The sequence below is a fragment of the Caretta caretta genome, chromosome 1 (assembly GCF_965140235.1).
Source record: "Caretta caretta isolate rCarCar2 chromosome 1, rCarCar1.hap1, whole genome shotgun sequence".
In the NCBI taxonomy this organism is placed as follows: Eukaryota; Metazoa; Chordata; order Testudines; family Cheloniidae; genus Caretta; species Caretta caretta.
Genome location: NC_134206.1, coordinates 258,672,961 through 258,695,337, shown reverse-complemented (window position 1 = coordinate 258,695,337; position 22,377 = coordinate 258,672,961). Strand labels below are relative to the sequence as shown.

Sequence of the window (22,377 nt, the reverse complement as noted above, 5' to 3'; positions counted from 1 at the left end):
TCTGTATCATGAATGCCCTTCCATAGATGAATCTAGCATGTCCCACAAGCCTGAAAGCATGTCTTCCCCCGACTGAGGACAAAGGGGAATACTTAAAGTGGACCATAGTCATTCAAAAGAGTAACTGCATCCTAGGAAACTGAGGGAAGGGTTTTCTGGGAGCAGTGGAAAGATACCGTAACAAAACAAAGAAAGCCAGGTGTTGGTAGGTGGACACAGAGCCACAGAGAGGTTAGGGGTGAAGCACACAGGGAGTTGGGGCAAGAGGAAGGAAGGAAGGGAGTGGACAGACCAAGGTCACAGGACACAAGCTGGGTGGTGTGGCAGGGGGTTGAAGAAGTCTCCGTGTTCCAGGAATCCAAGCCATGCTCTGCAGCAGCAGGACCTCAACTGCTTCAGACGGCTCTGACCCTAGCCCAAAGGATACTCTGCAGTGGTGAAGAATGTAAGGCAGTGAAACGCATGTAGGGCTGTTATTTTGTATGTATGTGTATATCTTGTGCTACTAAACAAAGAGTATTAAGGTGCTATACCTGTGCAAAGTGTGTGTGTTTCATGCTGCACCTATCACAGGGCCCCTGAGAATGCTTAACGGTAACCCAGAAGGCTCATATCTTTGGTGGGATTCTGGGAGAGGATGTGTTTAAGCTACAGCAGAGTCTGAAGGGTCAGCATGAGCCCAGAGGGTAAGTAGCTAGCCATGGATGGGAAGGGGGAAATCTAAGCTCTCAGGAAGGGATAACACAGAGTCTGCACCCCAAAAGGAGCACCTATGGACCTGTGTCAGGGCGTGCAAACCCCACCCTAGGCAAGAAGGTGTTAAGAGCAGTTTGATGCTTGGGCAGCCCCATCCCACCTCACCTGTTAGGTATGTCATTCTTAGGGGAGGAGCCTTAAAAAGGAAGATGCCCAGTTCAGAAAACGCTGTCCTGGGAGTTACTGTTTTGGACTGGACTCAGTCCCACCCCTTCGGGGTAAGACAGCGTGTGATCTGGCTGGAGGAGGCTGAGTTGCAAGACAGAGGGGACCACCAGCAGCAAGCCTGAATGGCTGGTTGGCAGGGCAACAAAAGGAGGGAAAACCCCTGTGCCCAGCCAGGTGGATGAGTCACTGTCACAAGGCCCCAAGACAGGGACAGGGCCTGGACTCCATTCGATCTCAGGGAGGCTTAATAGCCAGAGATTCAAAGGCTTGAATTCCCCTCACACCACTCTGGAGGGCAGCTAAGAGGAGGTTTTTGACTGGATCTGTGACGATGATCACATAAGGAGAAGAGTACGATGGAAGTGACTTCATGCCATCCCTGTAACAGGACTACTGGATGGGGTAGTCAGCTGCAGAAGGACTGGGGCAGTGTCTCATATACACAAGTACTCATAGGCTCAGAGGCTGTTTTCTTTCACATAACAGAGATACTATATCAGCAATCAGCTTGCATGCACCCTCAGCCCATTTCCACAATCTTCCGGAATTGCCCAAGTCCCCTTTTAGATAAGGTGGTGTGAGAGTGGATGAAGTACAGCACATACCAAGCCACGTAAACAGAAGCAATCTAAAAAACATCTAAACAGGAGTTTCCTTCTGCTTTCTGTGGCCCTTGAGCGTGTTACTCACTTCTACAAAATCCAGATGGTATTACAGGAAAGGAGTACAAGTGAAACCAAATGCCAGAGAAGAGAAAACCTGAAATTCAAACAGCCCAGAAAGTAAAGGTATGTCTACACTACGAAATTAGGTCGAATTTATAGAAGTCGGTTTTTTTAGAAATCGTTTTTATATATTCGAGTGTGTGTGTCCCCACAGAAAATGCTCTAAATGCATTAAGTGCATTAACTCGGCGGAGTGCTTCCACAGTACCGAGGCAAGCGTCGACTTCCGGAGTGTTGCACTGTGGGTGGCTATCCCACAGTTCCTGCAGTCTCCGCTGCCCATTGGAATTCTAGGTTGAGATCCCAGCGCCTGATGGGGCTAAAACATTGTCGCGGGTGGTTCTGGGTACATATCGTCAGGACCCCGTTCCCTCCCTCCCTCCGTGAAAGCAAGGGCAGACAATCGTTTCGCGCCTTTTTTCTTGAGTTACCTGTGCAGATGCCATACCACAGCAAGCATGGAGCCCGCTCAGCTAACCGTCACCGTATGTCTCCTGGGTGCTGGCAGACGTGGTACTGCATTGCTACACAGCAGCAGCAGCAGCAACCCATTGCCTTGTGGCAGTAGACGGTACAGTAGGACTGGTAGCCGTCATCGTCATGTCCGAGGTGCTCCTGGTCACCTCTGTGAGGTCGATCAGGAGCGCCTGGGCAGACATGGGCGCAGGGACTAAATTTGGAGTGACTTGACCAGGTCATTCTCTTTAGTTCTGCAGTCAGTCCTATTGAACCATCTTATGGTGAGCAGGCAGGTGATATGGATTGCTAGCAGTCCTATTGTACCATCTTCTGCCGGGCAGGCAAGAGATGAGGATGGCTAGCAGTCCTATTGTACCATCTTCTGCTGAGCAGCCATGAGATGTGGATGGCTTGCAGTCCTTCTGCACTGTCTGCTGCCAGCCAAAGATGTAAAAGATAGATGGAGTGGATCAAAACAAGAAATAGACCAGATTTATTTTGTACTCATTTGCTTCTCTCCCCTCCCCCTCCCGGCCCCCGTCTAGGGGACTCATTCCTCTAGGTCACACTGCAGTCACTCACAGAGAAGGTGCAGTGAAGTAAATCTAGCCATGTATCAATCAGAGGCCAGACCAACCTGCTTGTTCCAATAAGAACAATAACTTAGGTGCACCATTTCTTATTGGAACCCTCCGTGAAGTCCTGCCTGAAATACTCCTTGATGTAAAGCCACCCCCTTTGTTGATTTTAATTTCCTGTAAGCCAACCCTGTAAGCCATGTCGTCAGTCGCCCCTCCCTCCGTCAGAGCAATGGCAGACAATCGTTCTGCGCCTTTTTTCTGTGCGGACGCCATACCAAGGCAAGCATGGAGGCCACTCAGCTCACTTTGGCAATTAGGAGCACATTAAACACCACACACATTATCCAGCAGTATATGCAGCACCAGAACCTGGCAGAGCGATACCGGGCGAGGAGGCGACATCAGCGTGGTCATGTGAGTGATCAGGACATGGACACAGATTTCTCTGAAAGCATGGGCCCTGCCAATGCATGCATAATGGGGCAGGTTCATGCAGTGGAACACCGATTCTGGGCTTGGGAAACAAGGACAGACCAGTGGGACCGCATAGTGTTGCAGGTCTGGGAAGATTCCCAGTGGCTGCGAAACTTTCGCATGCATAAGGGCACGTTCATGGAACTTTGTGACTTGCTTTCCCCTGCCCTGAAGCACATGAATACCAAGATGAGAGCAGCCCTCACAGTTGAGAAGCGAGTGGCGATAGCCCTGTGGAAGCTTGCAACGCCAGACAGCTACCGGTCAGTCGGGAACCAATTTGGAGTGGGCAAACCTACTGTGGGGGCTGCTGTGATGCAAGTAGCCCACGCAATCAAAGATCTGCTGATATCAAGGGTAGTGACCCTGGGAAATGTGCAGGTCATAGTGGATGGCTTTGCTGCAATGGGATTCCCTAAGTGTGGTGGGGCCATAGATGGAACCCATATCCCTATTTTGGCACCGGAGTACCAAGCCAGCGAGTACATAAACCGCAAGGGGTACTTTTCAATAGTGCTGCAAGCTCTGGTGGATCACAAGGGATGTTTCACCAACATCAACGTGGGATGACCGGGAAAGGTACATGACGCACGCATCTTCAGGAACTCTGGTCTGTTTCAAAAGCTGCAGGAAGGGACTTTATTCCCAGACCAGAAAATAACTGTTGGGGATGTTGAAATGCCTATAGTTATCTTTGGGGACCCAGCCTACCCCTTAATGCCATGGCTCATGAAGCTGTACACAGGCAGCCTAGACAGTAGTCAGGAGCTGTTCAACTACAGGCTGAGCAAGTGCAGAATGGTGGTAGAATGTGCATTTGGATGTTTAAAGGCGCGCTGGCGCAGTTCACTGACTCGGTTAGACCTCAGCGAAACCAATATTCCCACTGTTATTACTGCTTGCTGTGCACTCCACAATATCTGTGAGAGTAAGGGGGAGACGTTTATGGCGGGGTGGGAGGTTGAGGCAAATCGCCTGACTGCTGGTTACGCGCAGTCAGACACCAGGGCGGTTAGAAGAGCACAGGAGGGCGTGGTACGCATCAGAGAAGCTTTGAAAACCAGTTTCATGACTGGACAGGCTATGGTGTGAAAGTTCTGTTTGTTACTCCTTGATGAAACCCCCCACCTCTTGGTTCACTCTACTTCCCTGTAAGCTAACCACCTTCCCCTCCTCCCTTCAATCACCACTTGCAGAGGCAATAAAGTCATTGTTGCTTCACATTCATGCATTCTTTATTCATTCATCACACAAATAGGGGGATGACTACCAAGGTAGCCCAGGAGAGGTGGTGGAGGAGGGAAGGAAAATGCCACACAGCACTTTAAAAGTTTACAACTTTAAAACTTATTGAATGCCAACCTTCCGTTTTTTGGGCAATCCTCTGTGGTGGAGTGGCTGGTTGGCCGGAGGCCCCCCCATCACATTCTTGGGTGTCTGGGTGAGGAGGCTATGGAACTTGGGGAGGAGGGTAGTTGGTTACACAGGGGCTGTAGCAGCAGTCTGTGCTCCTGCTGCCTTTGCTGCAGCTCAACCATACATTGGAGCATACTGGTTTGATCCTCCAGCAGCCTAAGCATTGAATCCTGCCTCCTCTCATCATGCTGCCGCACATTTGAGCTTCAGCCCTGTCTTCAGCCCGCCTCTTATTCTCTTCAGCCCACCACCTCTTCTCCCGGTCATATTGTGCTTTCCTGCACTCTGACATTATTTGCCTCCACACATTCGTCTGTGCTCTGTCAGTGTGGGAGGACAGCATGAGCTCAGAGAACATTTCATCACAAGTGTGTTTTTTTCTTTCTAATCTTCACTAGCCTCTGGGAAGGAGAAGATCCTGTGATCATTGAAACACATGCCGCTGGGGAGAAAAAAAAAAGGGACAGCGGTATTTAAAAAGACACATTTTATAAAACAATGGCTATACTCTTTCAGGGTAAACCTTGCTATTAACATTACATACATAGCACATGTGCTTTCGTTACAAGGTCGCATTTTGCCTCCCCCCAACGCATGGCTACCCCCTCAACCCTCCCCCCTCCCCATGGCTAACAGCGGGGAGCATTTCTGTTCAGCCACAGGCAAACAGCCCAGCAGGAACGGGCTCCTCTGAGTGTCCCCTGAAGAAAACCACCCTATTTCAACCAGGTGACCATGAATGATATCTCACTCTCCTGAGGATAACACAGAGAGATAAAGAACGGATGTTGTTTGAATGCCAGCAAACATACACTGCAATGTTTTGTTGTACAATGATTCCCAAGTACGTGCTACTGGCCTGGAGTGGTAAAGTGTCCTACCATGGAGGACGCAATAAGGCTGCCTTCCCCAGAAACCTTTTGCAAAGGCTTTGGGAGTACATCCAGGAGAGCCGTGAATGCCAGGGCAAATTAATCCTTTCACATGCTTGCTTTTAAACCATGTATAGTATTTTAAAAGGTACACTCACCGGAGGTCCCTTCTCTGCATGCCGGGTCCAGGAGGCAGGCTTGGGTGGGTTCGGGGGGTACTGGTTCCAGGTCTAGGGTGAGAAACAGTTCCTGGCTGTCTGGAAAACCGGTTTCTCCACTTGCTTGCTGTGAGCTATCTACAACCTCATCATCATCATCATCTTCTTCATCCCCAAAACCTGCTTCTGTGTTGCCTCCATCTCCATTGAAGGAGTCAAACAACACGGCTGGGGTAGTGGTGGCTGAACCCCCTAAAATGGCATGCAGCTCATCATAGAAGCGGCATGTTTGGGGCTCTGACCCGGAGCGGCCGTTCACCTCTCTGGTTTTCTGGTTGGCTTGCCTCAGCTCCTTAAGTTTCATGCAGCACTGCTTCGGGTCCCTGTTATGGCCTCTGTCCTTCATGCCCTGGGAGATTTTGACAAAGGTTTTGGCATTTCGAAAACTGGAACGGAGTTCTGATAGCACGGATTCCTCTCCCCATACAGCGATCAGATCCCATTCCTCCCGTTCAGTCCATGCTGGAGCTCTTTTGCGATTCTGCGACTCCATCATGGTCACCTCTGCTGATGAGCTCTGCATGGTCACCTCTGCTGATGAGCTCTGCTTGGTCACCTGCAGCTTGCCACGCTGGCCAAACAGGAAATGAGATTCAAAAGTTCGCGGTTCTTTTCCTGTCTACCTGGCCAGTGCATCTGAGTTGAGAGTGCTGTCCAGAGTGGTCACAATGGAGCACTCTGGGATAGCTCCCGGAGGCCAATACCATCGAATTGTGTCCACAGTACCCCAAATTCAACCCGGCAAGGCCGATTTAAGCACTAATCCACTTGTCAGGGGTGGAGTAAGAAAATTGATTTTAAGAGCCCTTTGAGTCGAAAAAAAGGGCTTCAGCGTGTGGATGGGTGCAGGTTTACATCGATTTAACGCTGCTAAATTCGACCTAAAGTCGTAGTGTAGACCAGGGCTAAGAACCCTGGAATTTGAAGATGGAGGCTTAGTCCCTAGTAGGTTAATGTCTTATGTACCCCAACAGCTTTGTGATCCAAACACAGTCTCACCTCTAGTCTCTGTTGATCCTGCTGCATAGATAGATCAACTTTCCCTTCTTGAAGTCAGCTCCACTGTACTGATTCCAGGAAAGTCTAACAGTGCCCCGGGGAAACAACCAACATTTACACAATAAACTCAGGGTTTACAACTGCATCCTGTTTTCCTGTTCTGCTTCCAAACAGAAAAGAGGTTACTTCCCTGTAGCTCGCATTCTTGGAGTATACTGCCCATGCAGATCCCTGCTACTGAGCTGCACACTGAGATCTGGAACCATCAGGAAAGCATAGATATGTTTCTGTTGGCAGGGGGGGAAAAACTATCCACTTGTCCTAGACTATTATTCTCACATCCCTGAGACAGCCCTACAAGAAGATACTACAGCTAAACAGGTGATGGTGCATGTCAACTCCATTTTTGCTCGACATGGATATATCTGACAGTATTATACAGCCATGTGCCAAGTTTAGTAGGCATGAGTTTAAGTAGTTTGCAATAAGGTAGGGGGATTTGGCAGGTGACTGCCTCCTTATTATCCCCAATCCAATGGGCTGGTGGCAAACTGAGTCAAAATAGTAAAGTGCCTCTAGAAAAAGGCTGCAGAGTCAGACTCTGATCCTACTTAGAACTGTTTAATTACAGAATGAAACCACTGAAGCATAGGCTGTCACCTGCTGCTATTTTGTTAAACAGGAAACTAAAAACAAGAATTCCTGCATTGCTAGAAACTGATGTCAGAATAACTGGGGATTGGAGAAGCATAGAGACAAATAAGGCAAAATGAAAAAAATCAATATAATTTGGGGGCCTGGGAGCTGCAACCACTTTGTGAAAATGGCACTGTGCATATCTATGATAGACGACAATGGTCGCAGACATCAGTGATGTTGTCATTCCAGATGGACACATACTAAAGAGGCATAGAAGACACTGTCTGCAAGTTTTAGAAGGGAGGGAAATAAGCAGTAGTGAGTTTCTATTGGAGGCATGATCCAAAGCTGATTGAAATCACTGAGAGCCCAGGGGGCAAGGTGCTGCACACACATGTCGTGAAAAGCAGTCACTGCCCCCAAAATCTTACAGTTGAGGTTATGGTAAGATACGGCGGGGGAGGGGGGGGCAGGAGAGAAATATAGAACTCCTGTTGCAAGCGCTACTTCCCTTTTCCTTCTCTCTTCTTCGCAACTGTCTCACTGGGTATGGAGGCAAGGAGATGGGAAGCAAAGGCCAGCCTCTTGATTCCTAGAAAACAATGTGTCCTGATTCCTCCAAACCAGTTAATAAGAATCAGTGAAAAGTCACAATGAAATGAGATCTATTTCCTTCCCCTCCCAGGTTTTAAGAGCTGCCTCAGTGGCAGGGACCCAGTGGGTGTGAAACACACCAAAAATAGGAAGTTCAGAGTCTGAGTCTCACACTTCAGCTCCATGGTGTTCAGGGCTGTATCTGCTCCTTGAAAGGAGGCAGATGGGGGTGTGGATGCCCTCAGACGGCAAAATGTCCATCCCAGGTTCATTATTTCTCATGGGGATCCATTCCAGTTTTGGACAGCCGTGGTCATTGCTGATTCCTGTATGCGTAAAGACGCTCCAGCTGCCAGGAACTGAGAACTGAGCGGGCCAGCGATCCACCTGCTGTGAGGCGGCTGTCCTACCGGCAGCTCTTGGCTCAGGTGAGGAAACTCCGCCTTTACTGGGGGAAGGGTACGTGGCAAAGAGAGCCTGTCCCCAGACAGACAAGGGCTCACGAGCTCTGGAGCCATCAGTCACAGTGGGATCTCTTCTCTGTGGTGAATGTTCACTTGTCTAGCACACCAGATTCTATCAAAGGAAATGGCATTTAGGAAGCTGGGGGTTGTTCTGGATGGCTCCCCAACTCCATGCTCCCGCAAAGTGGGAAAAAGCCACTGATCAGACATCGCCAGAGCACAGAGGCGTGGCTCTGTGGCTGGGGCCAAGGCGGGGGGCGTCTGTCATGCTCTTTAGAAAGCAGTAATATGGGGGCACATTCTCCAGTGGTGCAACTCTAACTTCCGTTGAGTTACCCCAGTGGAGAATTTGGCCATGCTCTTTGCACCACTGAATTAAATGCTAGATCCCACAAAAAGAGACACTAAAGCTCCTTTGGGATTATGCCTGTGGGTCAGGGTCCCAAAGCAATTCCCGGGGAGCTGGCTGCAAACTGCCAGTTGGAATCACTTCAAAGCAATTCTCACCTGCGGGCTTACTGGAGGAGAAGCAGACGGGGTAGAAGCCCAGAACTGAAGGAACATGAAGACTGAATCCCCATCTCATCCCAAGAGAGGGGAGATGTATATGAGTGGGGGAGATGGGGCGGGGTAGGGTAGGATGGTGTGTCTCCAGGCTAGGCTTGGGAACCAATGTGGGAAGTGTGGGTGTGTGTCTCTGTGTTTGGGGGAAGTCCGGGGAACGAATGAACATGGAGACTGAATTCCCCTCACTCCATAGCCTAGGACTGTTTCTTGCTGATGAGGTTAATAGGGACAATGCCTGTTAGTCAAATAGATCACAACTGCCTCTCAGTTCTCTGGGCATTCAGCAACGCCGCAGTAAGGAGATGGGGACCTTGCTCTGCAATTAATTGGTCCTGCAAAGGAAATTTTATTCTCCATCCTCCCTCCTACAGGAGGTCTGACTAGGTGACCTAATGGTCCCTTGTGGCCTTGATGGATCAGTGAAAGGTCCCCTCAGTGCAGGGAGGGGAAGTTTTGTATCTCACAGAAGCTCCCTACCTCCCCCACCTGACCATCACAGCTTGGCTTCCGCATTTAACAGGTGACAAAGAAGCAGTGAACAAGTGTGAGTGCAAGAACCCCAGGCTGGAGACCAGCCCAGAGCACAGGGAGTGGGACTGAGCTGGTGGGCGCAGGCTGGCATGAACATGAAGGCGTTCTGGAGTGCTCTGCTGGCTCTGTGCTGGGCTTTCAGGGTCGGAGAATCTCGAGGTGAGTTTCAGTTTCTTTTCCGCTTCTTTTTCTTCCCTGCCCTTTTTATCGTCTTCCCTCCCCTCCTTCCAGTCCCTTTACTCTCCTCCATTCCCTTTCCTTCTTTCCCCCTTTCCTCTGCTCGACTGCTCCCTCTGCCATTCCAGATGAGTATGTTGGTGACTAGACTGACAGGCAAGAGGGCGATTGTTTATGTGAATGGATGGTATGGTAAGTGGATGGAAATGTGGATGGACTTACAGGTGGGAGGGTGCATGGCTGAATGGAGAAATGGCTGAATGGAGAAGTAGGTGAATGGAGAAGTGGATGGATGGATGGATGGATGGATGGAAGAGCAGGAGAGTGAGTAGATGGATGGATGGACAGGTGGGCTATTGTGCAAATGTGTGAACAAGCTGGCTGGTGAGTAGGTGGGTGAACTGGAGGTGCAGTGCAGGGATAGACAGACCCCTGAAGGAGCGTGGAGGGATAGAATGACACATAGATTCAGGTGGGAGTGTAAGTGAACAAATATTCATTTGGAGGTGTGGACAAATGGGAGGATGACTCTGTGTGAGGTGTGTGTGAGAGAGAGGAGGGGGGAATATGTGAGGGGCAGGGAGACAGAGTAAGTCACCAGTGTCAATGTCAAAGGCCCATGTCTAGGGGTGTTCATCCCTCTGAACCGCCTTAATTCCTTCTTTACCACTGCAGAGAACAAACAGGACCCTCTGTCATGTCCATTGACTGCTCCTGTTTCTAGGTTTAATCTCCCATCTGTGCACTGTTAGAGCTAGTTGTTTGTTGCTTTCTTCTAGTTCAGTGTACTTTAGAGAGGGAGGAATTTCTCCAAATTCCTCAATGTTCCCTCTGAGCCCCTGCTGCCCCAGCTCTGCACCAAGCCCAGACCCTGTACAGACCCTAAAACAGGTTTCAGAGGAGGTGCCTCATGCACATCTCTCTTTCCAGAGGTGGATGTGCATGTCTGATGTCTGATGTGCTGGGGCAATCACACTCCCCAGCCCAATGTGCTATTGGCAGGGCTTTCATCTCTCACACACTCAGGGAAAGACACCCAAGTCTCCAGGCCTATCTGACCTCTGAGGCTATTAAGCTATGTGATCTATTCTCAGGTCCAAATCCCATGCTCACACCAGGACAGCCCTCTTCATTGCCGAGTCCTTCACTTGGGCCTTAGAGGCATTTTGTGGCATGGCTTGACATCATGTGACATGTCCTACAGTGCATTACTGCCAGTGACACCTCCTGAAATAATGTAACAATAATAAAAAGAATACAACAGTGACAAAACAAAACACGTTTCTCAATGCAAAGTTTGTTTTAAAATAAAATTTTGAAACTTTTCTTGTACTACATGTGCAAAACAAACTCTTCAGAATTTCCATTGCTGAGTAATTTAAAAGCCTTTGGTTTCGTTTCAGTTTAGAAGGAAACCCAATTTTGTAATGTTGAACTGTCCCATGCAATGGGAATTCCATGTGTGGCCCAGCTTTATCCCTGCTCACAAACAGCACAGACAATTCTACTCCAATCAAGGGTGGTGTCTACCTGGAAATTTTACACACCAGAAGGGACAAGATTTCCCTCCTGAGCCACTAATAAGGAACTGATTGCATCTCAAACTGGAATTCCAGCAATTGTAGATTATCTGCTGCCTGTGAGGTCCCTGGACCGTCTGCACCTTCTCAGAAAATGAACCAAGTACCTATCTCTGTTCCCCATCAGCACCGGGAAGGGAGAACTATATTTTCCCATTCCATTTGCTAGATTTTTAAAAGGCCTTATCAATGTTTCTCTCACCCCACACATTCCCTTAAATCTCTTAAAACTGCCTTTTGATTTGCCATAGCCTCGGCTAGGAGGGCCAGTGAACTCCAAGCAATAATCTCCACTCCACCCTATCCAGCAATCCACAAAGACAAAATGATTGTGAGGCCCCAGTTGAATGTCATGCTTAAGGGAATTAGAGAGACAAGGTGGGAGAGGTAATATCTTTCATGGGACCAACTTCGGCTGGGGAGAGAGAGAGAAGCTCTTGAGCTACACAGCGCTCTTCTTCAGGGCTGGGAAAGGGACTCAGAGTGGCACAGCCAAATACAAGGCAGTGTCTGATTTCCATCACAAACAGTCTATCTCCTTCACTGTATTCTTCCCTAGATCCCATTCCCCTCCCAAGGAAACATGTATGCACACCTTAGACATTGTGTTAGAAAGCCAAACAGACATTTGTAGCTCTCTGGGAAAGATGTCAAGAAAAACCTCTCAAAACAGACACATTCTCCGTGGGTGAAGAGGTGCATAGGGCTATGTTACACCTTCGGGAAAGTGCAGGTTCCTGCATGGATAAGATCTTCCTCCACTAGCACACCTGCAGCGCCATAGCTGGCCTTGGACATCAGGACTGTGTGGTTCAGGAGAAGGAATGGAGGCGGTTGGTGGGTGCACTCCTGTATGCAGCGGAGGTCGTCTGACCCGTGACACTGTGAGGATGCTCATGCATCCCCCACAGACATGGCTTTCAACGAGGGTTGTGTGTGCTCACCACCAGGACAACTCCCACAATGCGAATCAGAACTGCCAACCCCCAGCGTTCAGAAATCAAGGGTCAGGCCCAAAAAATCCTGAGAGTGACTTCAACATCATGAGATTTGAATGAGAATACAGTTGCGGGGGTACAGGTGGGGATGATTTGTCGTTTGTCATTGGTGTATTTAGGGCTCATCCTTCAAGCTTCTCTTCCCAGCCATGTAGGTCAGACACTTACTTTTTGTACATGAAAAGTGAGATTCTCGGGTAATAACCTCAATGCAGACGTTGGGGCTTTAAGAAAAACACTCAGTAGCCCAACACGCATGAGAGACTCACACAAGTTAGCCAGACTGTGAATGCACAGGGACGATTCTCTCATTACCACAGCTCCTGGTAAGTAAACCTCTCTTTTCCAGCCTCTGGATTGTGAGCGTCGGGGAGGGGGAGGTTTTTGTCCATGCCATCCCTGACACGTGAGCTAACTGACATGCGAGGGACTCCCGGGAGAGTTTACCCTTTCGCGCCTCCTTCCCCCATCTTTGCCCTTCCCGCCATGACACCGGTGTGCACATCCCGTTATTCCTCACTGCCCATCTCTATGACCCACCGGCAGCGTTGTGCTTTCCTTCGCCCTGCAGAGAGCCTCCCGATGCAGAGCCTGCACTGCTACAATGACTACACCTCCCAGACGACCTGCACATGGCAGGAGTGCACAGAGGCACGTCGCTTCCTCAATGTGACTCTTCACTATGAGGACAATATAGACAAGTAAGTGCCTGAGCCCTGTTCAGCCGGTGTCAAGTGGAGTGCCCCAGAGGTCAGTCCTGGGGCCGGTTTTGTTCAATATCTTCATAAATGATCTGGAGGATGGTGTGGATTGCACTCTCAGCAAATTTGCGGATGATACTAAACTGGGAGGAGTGGTAGATACGCTGGAGGGAAGGGATAGGATACAGAGGGCCCTAGACAAATTGGAGGATTGGGCCAAAAGAAATCTGATGTGGTTCAATAAGGATAAGTGCAGGGTCCTGCACTTAGGACGGAAGAACCCAATGCACAGCTACAGACTAGGGACCGAATGGCTTGGCAGCAGTTCTGCAGAAAAGGACCTAGGGGTGACAGTGGACGAGAAGCTGGATATGAGTCAGCAGTGTGCCCTTGTTGCCAAGAAGGCCAATGGCATTTTGGGATGTATAAGTAGGGGCATAGCGAGCAGATCGAGGGACATGATCGTCCCCCTCTATTCGACATTGGTGAGGCCTCATCTGGAGTACTGTGTCCAGTTTTGGGCCCCACACTACAAGAAGGATGTGGATAAATTGGAAAGAGTCCAGCGAAGAGCAACAAAAATGATTAGGGAACTGGAACACATGACTTATGAGGAGAGACTGAGGGAACTGGGATTGTTTAGTCTGCAGAAGAGAAGAATGAGGGGGGATTTGATAGCTGCTTTCAACTACCTGAGAGGTGGTTCCAGAGAGGATGGTTCTAGACTATTCTCAGTGGTGGAAGAGGACAGGACAAGGAGTAATGGTCTCAAGTTGCAGTGGGGGAGGTTTAGGTTGGATATTAGGAAAAACTTTTTCACTAGGAGGGTGGTGAAACACTGGAATGCGTTGCCTAGGGAGGTGGTGGAATCTCCTTCCTTAGAATTTTTTAAGGTCAGGCTTGACAAAGCCCTGGCTGGGATGATTTAATTGGGGATTGGTCCTGCTTTTGAGCAGGGGGTTGGACTAGATGACCTCCTGAGGTCCCTTCCAATCCTGATATTCTATGATTCTATGATTCTGCTGCAGAAGGACACAGGAAGCCTGTGGCTCCTGAACCTCAGAGGTGGGAATGGGAGGCGGGAAAGGGATCCAAGTTGACAACCAGGCTTTGAGGCGCACGTGGACACCTGTGCTGGCCCTGCTGGGAGGTGGAAGTTGGAGACTCTTTTAGGTCTGCATTGGGAGGATGGGGAGATGCAGGAGGGTGCGTTACTCAGTTTATTTTCATTACATTCATTGCCACTGAATGCATCCGATGAAGTGAGCTGTAGCTCACGAAACCTTATGCTCAAATCAATTTGTTAGTCTCTAAGGTGCCGCAAGTCCTCCTTTTCTTATTACCTTTTCTGTCACTCTCCCTTGATTTTTCTGGGGGATCCCAGGTGTGAGTGATGGCAGGGCCTGTTAGCTTACTGCACCTGGAGTGGAGAAAGAGGCATTAGAATACAGCTGGGTTGAGGTTCATTCATCAGCAGAGGAGTGAGCGCTGGCTCTGCTCTCACAGACCTTCCACACCTCCCTTCTTTGCAGCAGGGTCAATGGGAGCATTCTGTTCTATGTGGGTTTTTGCACTTCCCTCATCACTGTCATATCTGAGTGCCTTCCAGGAGCGTGTTTAACCAACATGACTACACATCTGTAACACGTGGTTAGCTCTCTGATCCTTTCCCCCAGGGGGAGAAGCATGTGCAGTGCAGTTTGAGTCATTTTTTGTTTGGGGGAGGAGGGGTGTTAATATACAAATGTTGCTCTGTATTTGTATTAGAGAAGGTAAGTCAAAGAAATTCACCTTGCACTTGGAGTGGAAGGTGATGTGGTTTGGGATGGTCCTTAGTTCTTGGGGGAGTTCATTCCACAGCCTCAGTAGCGCCAGAGAAAGGTCTTCTGCCCAGGTCAACTTTACCCTTCCTGTAGGCCCACCTCTAGGATTTTTGCCACTGCCCCTGCTCTTTTTCCACCCCCCCCCCGGCTCCCACCCCAACTCCACCCCTTCCCCAAATCCCTAGCCCCGCCTCCTCCCCCAGGCGTGCCGCATTCCCCCACCCCCTTGCTTCCTGCAGCTCCCCCCCACCCTGCAACCCCCGCCCTGGCTCACCTCCGCTCTGCCCTTTCCCCTGAACACGCCGCCGCTCCGCTTCTCCCCCCTCCCTCTCAGGCGAGGGAGAGGCAGTGCGTTCAGGGGAGCAGGCGGAGCGGAGGTGAGCGAGGGTGGGGGGAGCACAGGAAGTAACGGGGGGGGTAGAGGAACCGCTCTCCGCCCCAGCGCGCCTCTGCTCCACCACCACTGCCTCCCCCGAGCGCGCCGCCACTCGGCTTCTCCTCCCTCCCAGGCTTGCTGCGCGAAACAGCTGTTTGGCACGCGGCAAGCCTGGGAGGGAGGGAGGAGAAGCGGAGCCATGGCAGCGCGCTCAGGAGAGCAGGCGGAGGCGAGCTGGGGTGGCGGGAGCACATTTCTAGGGGCGGCGTGGCTGGCGCCGGAATGCCGCCCCTAGAAATGTGCCGCCCCAAGCACCTGCTTGTTTTGCTGGTGCCTAGAGCCGGCCCTGCCTGTTTGCCCAAGGAGTAGATTTGTTGACCTTCATCCTGGAGGTTTAGATGATCTGTTAGATACCCTGGGCTCAGGCCATGGGGTGCCATGAAAATAGGGTCCAAGACCTTGAACTTTATTTGACATTTTATGGAAAGCCAGTGTATAGAGCTGAGGAGAGGTCTGATATGTTTACCTCAGCCAGTATTGCTGAGCTCATGCCAGAGATGGCCCATGCCTGCTGATAATGGGTAGCACAACCCCAGAAAAACCTCAAGTCATCCTCTGCTTCCGGCAGCTCTTCCTCCTGGAAAGCAGTGGCCCCTCCCTGCAGCTCCCAGCTGTTCCTCCTGCCTCTGCTCTCCCTGACAGGTGCAGCTCACAGCTCCCCGGCTCAGCTGCCCTGCAGGGAGAGGGCCTGGCTGCACCATGTGACCCAGGAATGGTGGGGGACACATGACCCCACATGCCCCCCTGTGCATCACCTCTGGCTCACCACCTACTGTACCAACTACAAGGCTCATTTCTTTGACCGGCCTTCTCTAATATAAATATAATATAAATGCAAAGCAATATGTGTATATGCTCTCCCCCTGAGGCTAGGGTAAGATAATAACTGTAGCAGAGACATATTCACATTTCTTAAGGCTTTATTGGAAGGTGCTCAGATACTACAGCAATGAGTGCAGTAAAAGAACGTATATTGATTAGACTAGAATAGATGTGGGGAAGATTTCAGGAACCTATTTTGGATTAGCTATCTGTATCTACGTCACCTCCTCACCCTCTTTCTCTGCACACAGGAGAAGCACACCGATCCCATGTGAGTCTCAGGGGCCTGAGGGCTTGCTGTTCTGCCAGGACTCCTGTGTCTTCTGGAGCTGCCACAGGAACAGCACCAACTTTGCATTAGGGGTGCACGACCGTTACACTTTCAAACCTGATCGGTTGCTGCAGGCTGAGCTGAACGTCAGCCTCTTCCAGAATGGTAAAGGCGAGACACCCACCGCTCTCTCCACACTTCTTCTCTCCAGGAATATTTTTGATTCTCTGAAATGAATACTTTTTCCTCTGTGCAGGTCCCCCAACCCTAACCGAGACTCCTGATCCCCAATCAGAGTGGATTGGTTTAAATCAAAACAATTTCCATTTTAATCATGATTAAAATCAGCAAGCAGCAAGCCTTGATTTAAATGCTTGATTTTAATTTTGTTTTGTGTTTGTACTTTTTTAGTTATTTTTCTAAAGAGATGTTGATTTTCATTGGTTGGTAACCATTAACACAGGTTGCTTTGCAACTAAATATAGCCTTTCAAAAGGTGACAGAGATGTAGTAATCGATCAGCACTGAATGTCTTTCAGGGCTAATCCAAGGTTGACCCTAGGGACCTCGGCTTTTGTTTCTTAGCTCCAGCCCTTGTCAGAGTCCAAACAGCAGAGATGAAAAATCTTCATGTCCACTATCTTGATTTCCCTCTTCCAGCATTCAAACCGATGGGACAAGGCCTTCTGCACATTCTTCTCTATGAGTGGATGGGGCAATCAACAAATTTTGTGCTACAACGGTCCACTTAATTTTGATAGTCCACCTGGATAGGTGGGGGGAGCTACCCTTCTCATCTGAGTGCATTAGTTCAGAGTGAGCATTTTTATAAATATACCTTGTAGCATGGAATACAGACATTACAAGAAAGATTAATGTATGCAGCAACTTACAAGCATTTTATAGTCTAAACACATCCTTACAAGTCTAACACCTATCTTGAACACTACTAACTTATAAGTGAGCTGGTCTGGTTTCCAGCTATGAATTTGTCAGTGCTCAGCTGATGCTTACAGACTTTACAGGAGCTGGCAGCTGGTTTACCAGCATACAATACCTATACACGTTTTAAAAGCATTTATATAGCCTAACACATTTATTCAGATTCCTCCTTTTTACTTTTTTGTATTAGGTTACAAAAAGGTGAATGATACATTTCTTACTTACTAGGTTACGTTTCATTTTTACTTGTGATTGGTATTAGGCTCAATTTGGATAGAAATTCAGATTCAATTAAAAAGGCACAAAACCAGCATTTTAGTTTGTATTAGGATTACTATAATTAGTTAAATAAAACTACTTTATGTGTGCTGGATACATAAGAAAAAATGTTTGTCAAAACATGTTTTGCATTTAAAATTAACAGAATTGTTAAACAAAGGAAGTAGTAAGTGACTTTAATTCATTGTTTCGGATCCCCACATTCTTCAAGATTTTAAAACTAGTAGATCTCGTCTTCTCACACCTAATTTTTATACAGAGATTGGAAGAGCAAAACAAGCTTTCCTGCTTTTTCAACTCCAGTTGGTTTCTTAATGTGGAATGAACTAGTTGAATAAACAGAAATGAAGAAAATATTCTCTAAACACCAACAGAAGAGGTTACTGCTGTCAAAAGCTGCTTTTAGCACTGTAACAAATTCTGAATCCAGGTGCTTAGCCAGTGACTTCCACCAGTTCAGCCTCACAGTCTTTAAAACTTGCAGCAAATATGTATTGCTTAAAAGAATCATAGGATTGGAAGGGACCTCTGGAGGTCATCTAGTCCAACCCCCTGCTCAAAGCAGGACCAATCCCCAATTTTTGCTCCAGATCCCTAAATGGCCCCCTCAAGGATTGAACTCATAACCCTGGGTTTAAGCAGGCCAAAGCTCAAACCACTGAGCTATCCTTCAAGCGATTATAATAGATTATGGTAAATTTAGGCTTTAAGATAGTTGTCATAATTTCACATTTAATTTTAAATAGGCTTTTTTTTAAAAAAAAGGCTGTATTTGATTAAAACTAAAAAAATGATTTCAATAAAAAATAATTTTAATTTAAAAATTTATTTTTCACCCTGTCCCTAACCCTTCACCTTGCTTCTGCATATCAGCTATAATTCTGCTAGGAACTGAGTTTCATTTTCATTGTGACACCTGTTTAATAGCTTCTCACTTACAAGATTCTAGATAGATAGATAAATAGATTCCTTCCTTACCTGCCTACAATGGAAAAGGCGGATGTACTCCTCCCAACTGACCCACACCCTTGCTATACCTGGGTTTCTCTGCTATTAGGAAAAAACTGATGTCAAACAAACCTTTTCACTCAGAAAAATACACAGTAATATGTCTCCATCTTGAAATGAATGCTGGCTGCTATGGGTCTACCTGACAACACTCACCTCCCTATTCTCCTTCTGTTCTGTTCATTGCTATTTTCTGTAAGGCCTTGGCAACTTCATTTCTTTCACTGCCAAGTGCCAACAGACCGTAGATTATTTATTTATTTATTTTTTGCAGCAGTCCTGAGAAATCACACAAAAGCCTGATGTTAGGCAGATCTGGGTCCTTCCTTATGGAAATAAAACTTGGAAAAACCCTCTGCCCTCTCCCCATCCACTAATAACCACAGCCCATGTTGTCCCTTCCCATTTCCAGTCCAGACCCTCCCACCTCAGAAGCATTGGATCAATGTCACAGAAGTAGCCTGGGAAGCAGCTGGAGGGAGAAAGGGAAGACACTGGCTGCACAATGCACTGGAGCTTGACATGACTTACCAGCGGGAGTGTGAATCCTGGGAGGTAGGCATGAGATATGCTTAGGCATTGGCATGTGCTGTTCTTGGTTGCAGAAGACAACCCTTTGCAATCCTCTGAAACCTGCTTGGCTACCGCTGAACCCAGCCGATCCTCTGAAACCTGAATGGCCCAGACCGTGGGTCCGTGCACGCTGCAGCTAGCTGTGTGTGCATCTTAGAAGTCCTGTGCCGTCCAGCCATCGCCTTGGCTGGTTAAGACCAGAGATCTAGCAATTAAAAAGCAGCCTGTGTGCTATAAGAACAATGAGCCCTGCACAAGGAGCATCTGGCTCCTCCTTACCCAGGGATCACAGCGCTGGCTGTGCTTGGCTGAGCTGAATTTCCCAAGGAAAGGGTCCTTCCCCCACCTCTCTGACAAGTCTCTCTCTCTCCCTCCACCTTCCCTCACCTCTCGCTATCTCATCCCCACTGACAGAAATCTTCCTCGGTGTCAGTCGCAAGCTCCTCCCCCTGCCTGCTGAGGCGTGATGCCCTTGTGTCAAGCAGCACCTATGTTGCTCGTGTGCGATCCAAGCCGAGCCAGGGCGCTGGTTGGTCTGGGCAGTCCAGCAAATGGAGCACTGCCGTGTCCTGGAGGTCCCAGGAAGGTAATTCTGGAGGCCGAAGGGTTGTGAGGGGAAGTGGGGACATGCTGGCAGCAGAAGGATATTGTGCTTCGCTTCCAGAGGATTCGGGGGCTGAGCTGATGACATTGGAGAATCTCCGGAATTTGATGAAAATGGTCCCGTTTCACTGGTGCTCTCTTATTTGAAGTGAATTTGCTGTCACTGACAGGTAGCAGAGCAGGAGCCACAGAGACTGCAGCACTCTGCTTAGTTGCTCGGCCCAGGAGCACGACACCAGTCCCAGTGCAGCACTGGTAGGGGCAGTACAGGGTCCTTACGCACTCTTCCCCTGCCACTGCATCTCAAACCCCTGGCCTTGATGGGGCCCTTCTAGAAGTCAGAGGTGTGCTCAGTATCCGGCCTCTCAGCTAAAGGGCCAGTGAGTACCAGTAGAGATGGTGGGTTTTGGTATATGAGCTCAGGAGAGGCCAGTCTCTCTCTCTCACAATACGTGGATTGTATTGATTGGATGAGTGGACCAGCATAATGCTCTGGACTGCCCTAGAGAACCCTGAAAGTAAAAGTTTTCCCTTCCTCCCTCCAATGGTCACAATCAGTCCCCACTCCACTGTCCTCCCCATCCCTCCCAACCCTGCCCCTCCCAGAGCTGCACTAACCACTGGCTCCTCACTAGGGGATGAGGCTCAGCCCAAGAACCTTTGCTGCCTCTTCAATGGGGTTGATCGGCTAACGTGCAGCTGGGAAGTGAGGAGAGAGGTCACCAGCTCTGTCTTGTTCACGCTCTTCTACAGAACCCCACCAGCATCAGAGTAAGTGATCTGCCCATGGCAGCGTATTTCTGTCCTCCTGTATCTGGCCATCCCTCCTGCTCACTCAGGCCTGGCTGCTCTCTTCCCCAGAGAGACAGAATGCTCTCCAGTCCATGAGGAGGAATTGCCTGGCAGCCACTACCTGTTCCACTGCTGTGAGATCAATGTCACCAACCCCAGCAGGCTGAGCCAGTACCTCATAACTGTCAGGCCCAAGAAGGAGGAGAAACTGATTAAAGCCAACAAAAACAGTGAGAGCCCTTTTGGATCCTCTGCCCAGGGTTATCTGGAGGTTTCTCCTCCAGCTTAGGAAATGCTTGGGTTGGCAGAGAGGTGGAATGGTTAACAAGAGAGCTAGACAGTGATGCATGGGTGGGACAGATGGCTGGTAAAGGAAGCTCCCAGCACTGGAGCTCCTGATTGGCACCGACAGAGCACTGCTGCGCGGAGGTACAGAATGGGCATGTGGAGATGAGATGTGTCAGACGGGGACACTGCTATTAGCCGTCCTTGGTGCTAGTCTGCTCAGGCAACAAGTTTCGCACCAGCATATCCTTAGTCCTGCCCACAGCCCAGAGTGGGAAAGGGAATGGGCAGGAAGATAAGCTGGGAGATGGATGCATATTCCTAACGTGTTGTTGTGTGTTCTAGTCAAGCCGCTTGCGCCTGTCAACGTGACCATGACAAAGAGGAAAGATAAGGAGTATGAGCTGAGATGGACAAAACAGATCCTAAGCTATGCCTATATAGGCCAGAGATATGAATTCTTGTATTGGAAGACTGGTGACTCCTTGGAGGTAGGTGATGGTACTGCTGGGAGCCCAGGACTCTGCTGGGGAGGTGGGTGGATGGGACAGAGAGTTCCTCACCCCTCCTCCATCTTTTCTCTTCCCAGAATGCCCAGGGTGTAAACATCAGGAATGACGAGCCTCCCCTCATCTTCACCCTGCAGATGCTGGAGCCCTCCACACACTATAGGGGGAAAATGCGGGCAAGGGTGCACTTGGATGGCTACCTGGGGCCCTGGAGCGAGTGGAGTGAGGAGTGCACCTGGGAAACTGAGAGTGGTACATCCCAGCTGGGCTACTGGCTTGGGGGGGTGGGGGTCAGTTCCCTCCCTAGAGAAACTGGTCCTTTAGCTGGGGTTTCAGGGGAACTGGGGTTTCATACAGTTAATTAAGCAAAGAGCCTGACCAGGGTCCCCTTGATACCTGGCTGCATGCTTCAGTTCACAGAGAAGGAATATAATTGGCTTATCTGAATGGGAGCCCAGGGCTGCCATTTTCCATGGCAACAAGGAAACAGTATGAAAATCAGGAGTTGGAAGTGGATGCACTAGGTGAGAAGAGAACGGGGCCTCCACAAGGAGGCTTAAAAGCATGAACTGCCTACGTTATCAGAGTGTCATACAGAGGTTTTAGTTCCATGATTCCCAGGAAAATGACTGTAATCTTCCCCTACATGTAGTATCTCTGCACTGCCAGCTTTGAGGTGTCCAGGTTACTACCTTTAAGAGGAACCAGGCAGACTGGATCCCACTGGACATGTTCAGGATGAAAATGGGGCTGAAAGCCAGTGTGAGAAGTTCATGGATCTACGTGGAGGGCTGGAAAAGGGAAGGAACGATCCATGCTAGAAGGTAGAAAGGGATCAATCAGTGGAGCTGGGTGAACTGTTCATTCTGAACAACATTTTCATGTTTGTGAAATAATGAAAAGATGGGCTCTTTGCAACTGATTTTAAGCAAATCTGTTGGAGTTTACATGGGTTTCTCTGGTCATTCAGAGAAGCATTGCTTCATGGATGTGTTGTTCAGCATTTGGAATTCAGACTGTGCGGTTGGTCACTAGGTCTGATGGTGTGGTTCTTGGTCTCCGATTGGCTTCCTGAACCTGTACCAACAGGAGAGGTGACTGAATAGGCCTTAATT

The 22,377-nt window shown here is 49.1% G+C and overlaps 1 protein-coding gene across 1 annotated transcript in view; it reads left to right on the top strand.

Moving 5' to 3' along the window:
* Nucleotides 1-1,548: 1,548 nt before the first annotated feature.
* CSF2RB (colony stimulating factor 2 receptor subunit beta) overlaps nt 1,549-22,377 on the top strand; it is a 34,440-nt gene continuing 13,611 nt past the window's right edge. The window contains exons 1-11 of the mRNA XM_048833120.2: nt 1,549-1,712; nt 8,199-8,329; nt 9,453-9,622; nt 12,790-12,919; nt 16,252-16,436; nt 18,913-19,055; nt 19,488-19,659; nt 20,312-20,447; nt 20,538-20,698; nt 21,099-21,244; nt 21,343-21,514. Coding sequence (XP_048689077.1) covers nt 9,553-9,622; nt 12,790-12,919; nt 16,252-16,436; nt 18,913-19,055; nt 19,488-19,659; nt 20,312-20,447; nt 20,538-20,698; nt 21,099-21,244; nt 21,343-21,514 — 1,315 coding nt within the window. The 5' untranslated portion in view covers nt 1,549-1,712; nt 8,199-8,329; nt 9,453-9,552. The remainder of the gene's footprint in view (nt 1,713-8,198; nt 8,330-9,452; nt 9,623-12,789; nt 12,920-16,251; nt 16,437-18,912; nt 19,056-19,487; nt 19,660-20,311; nt 20,448-20,537; nt 20,699-21,098; nt 21,245-21,342; nt 21,515-22,377) is intronic.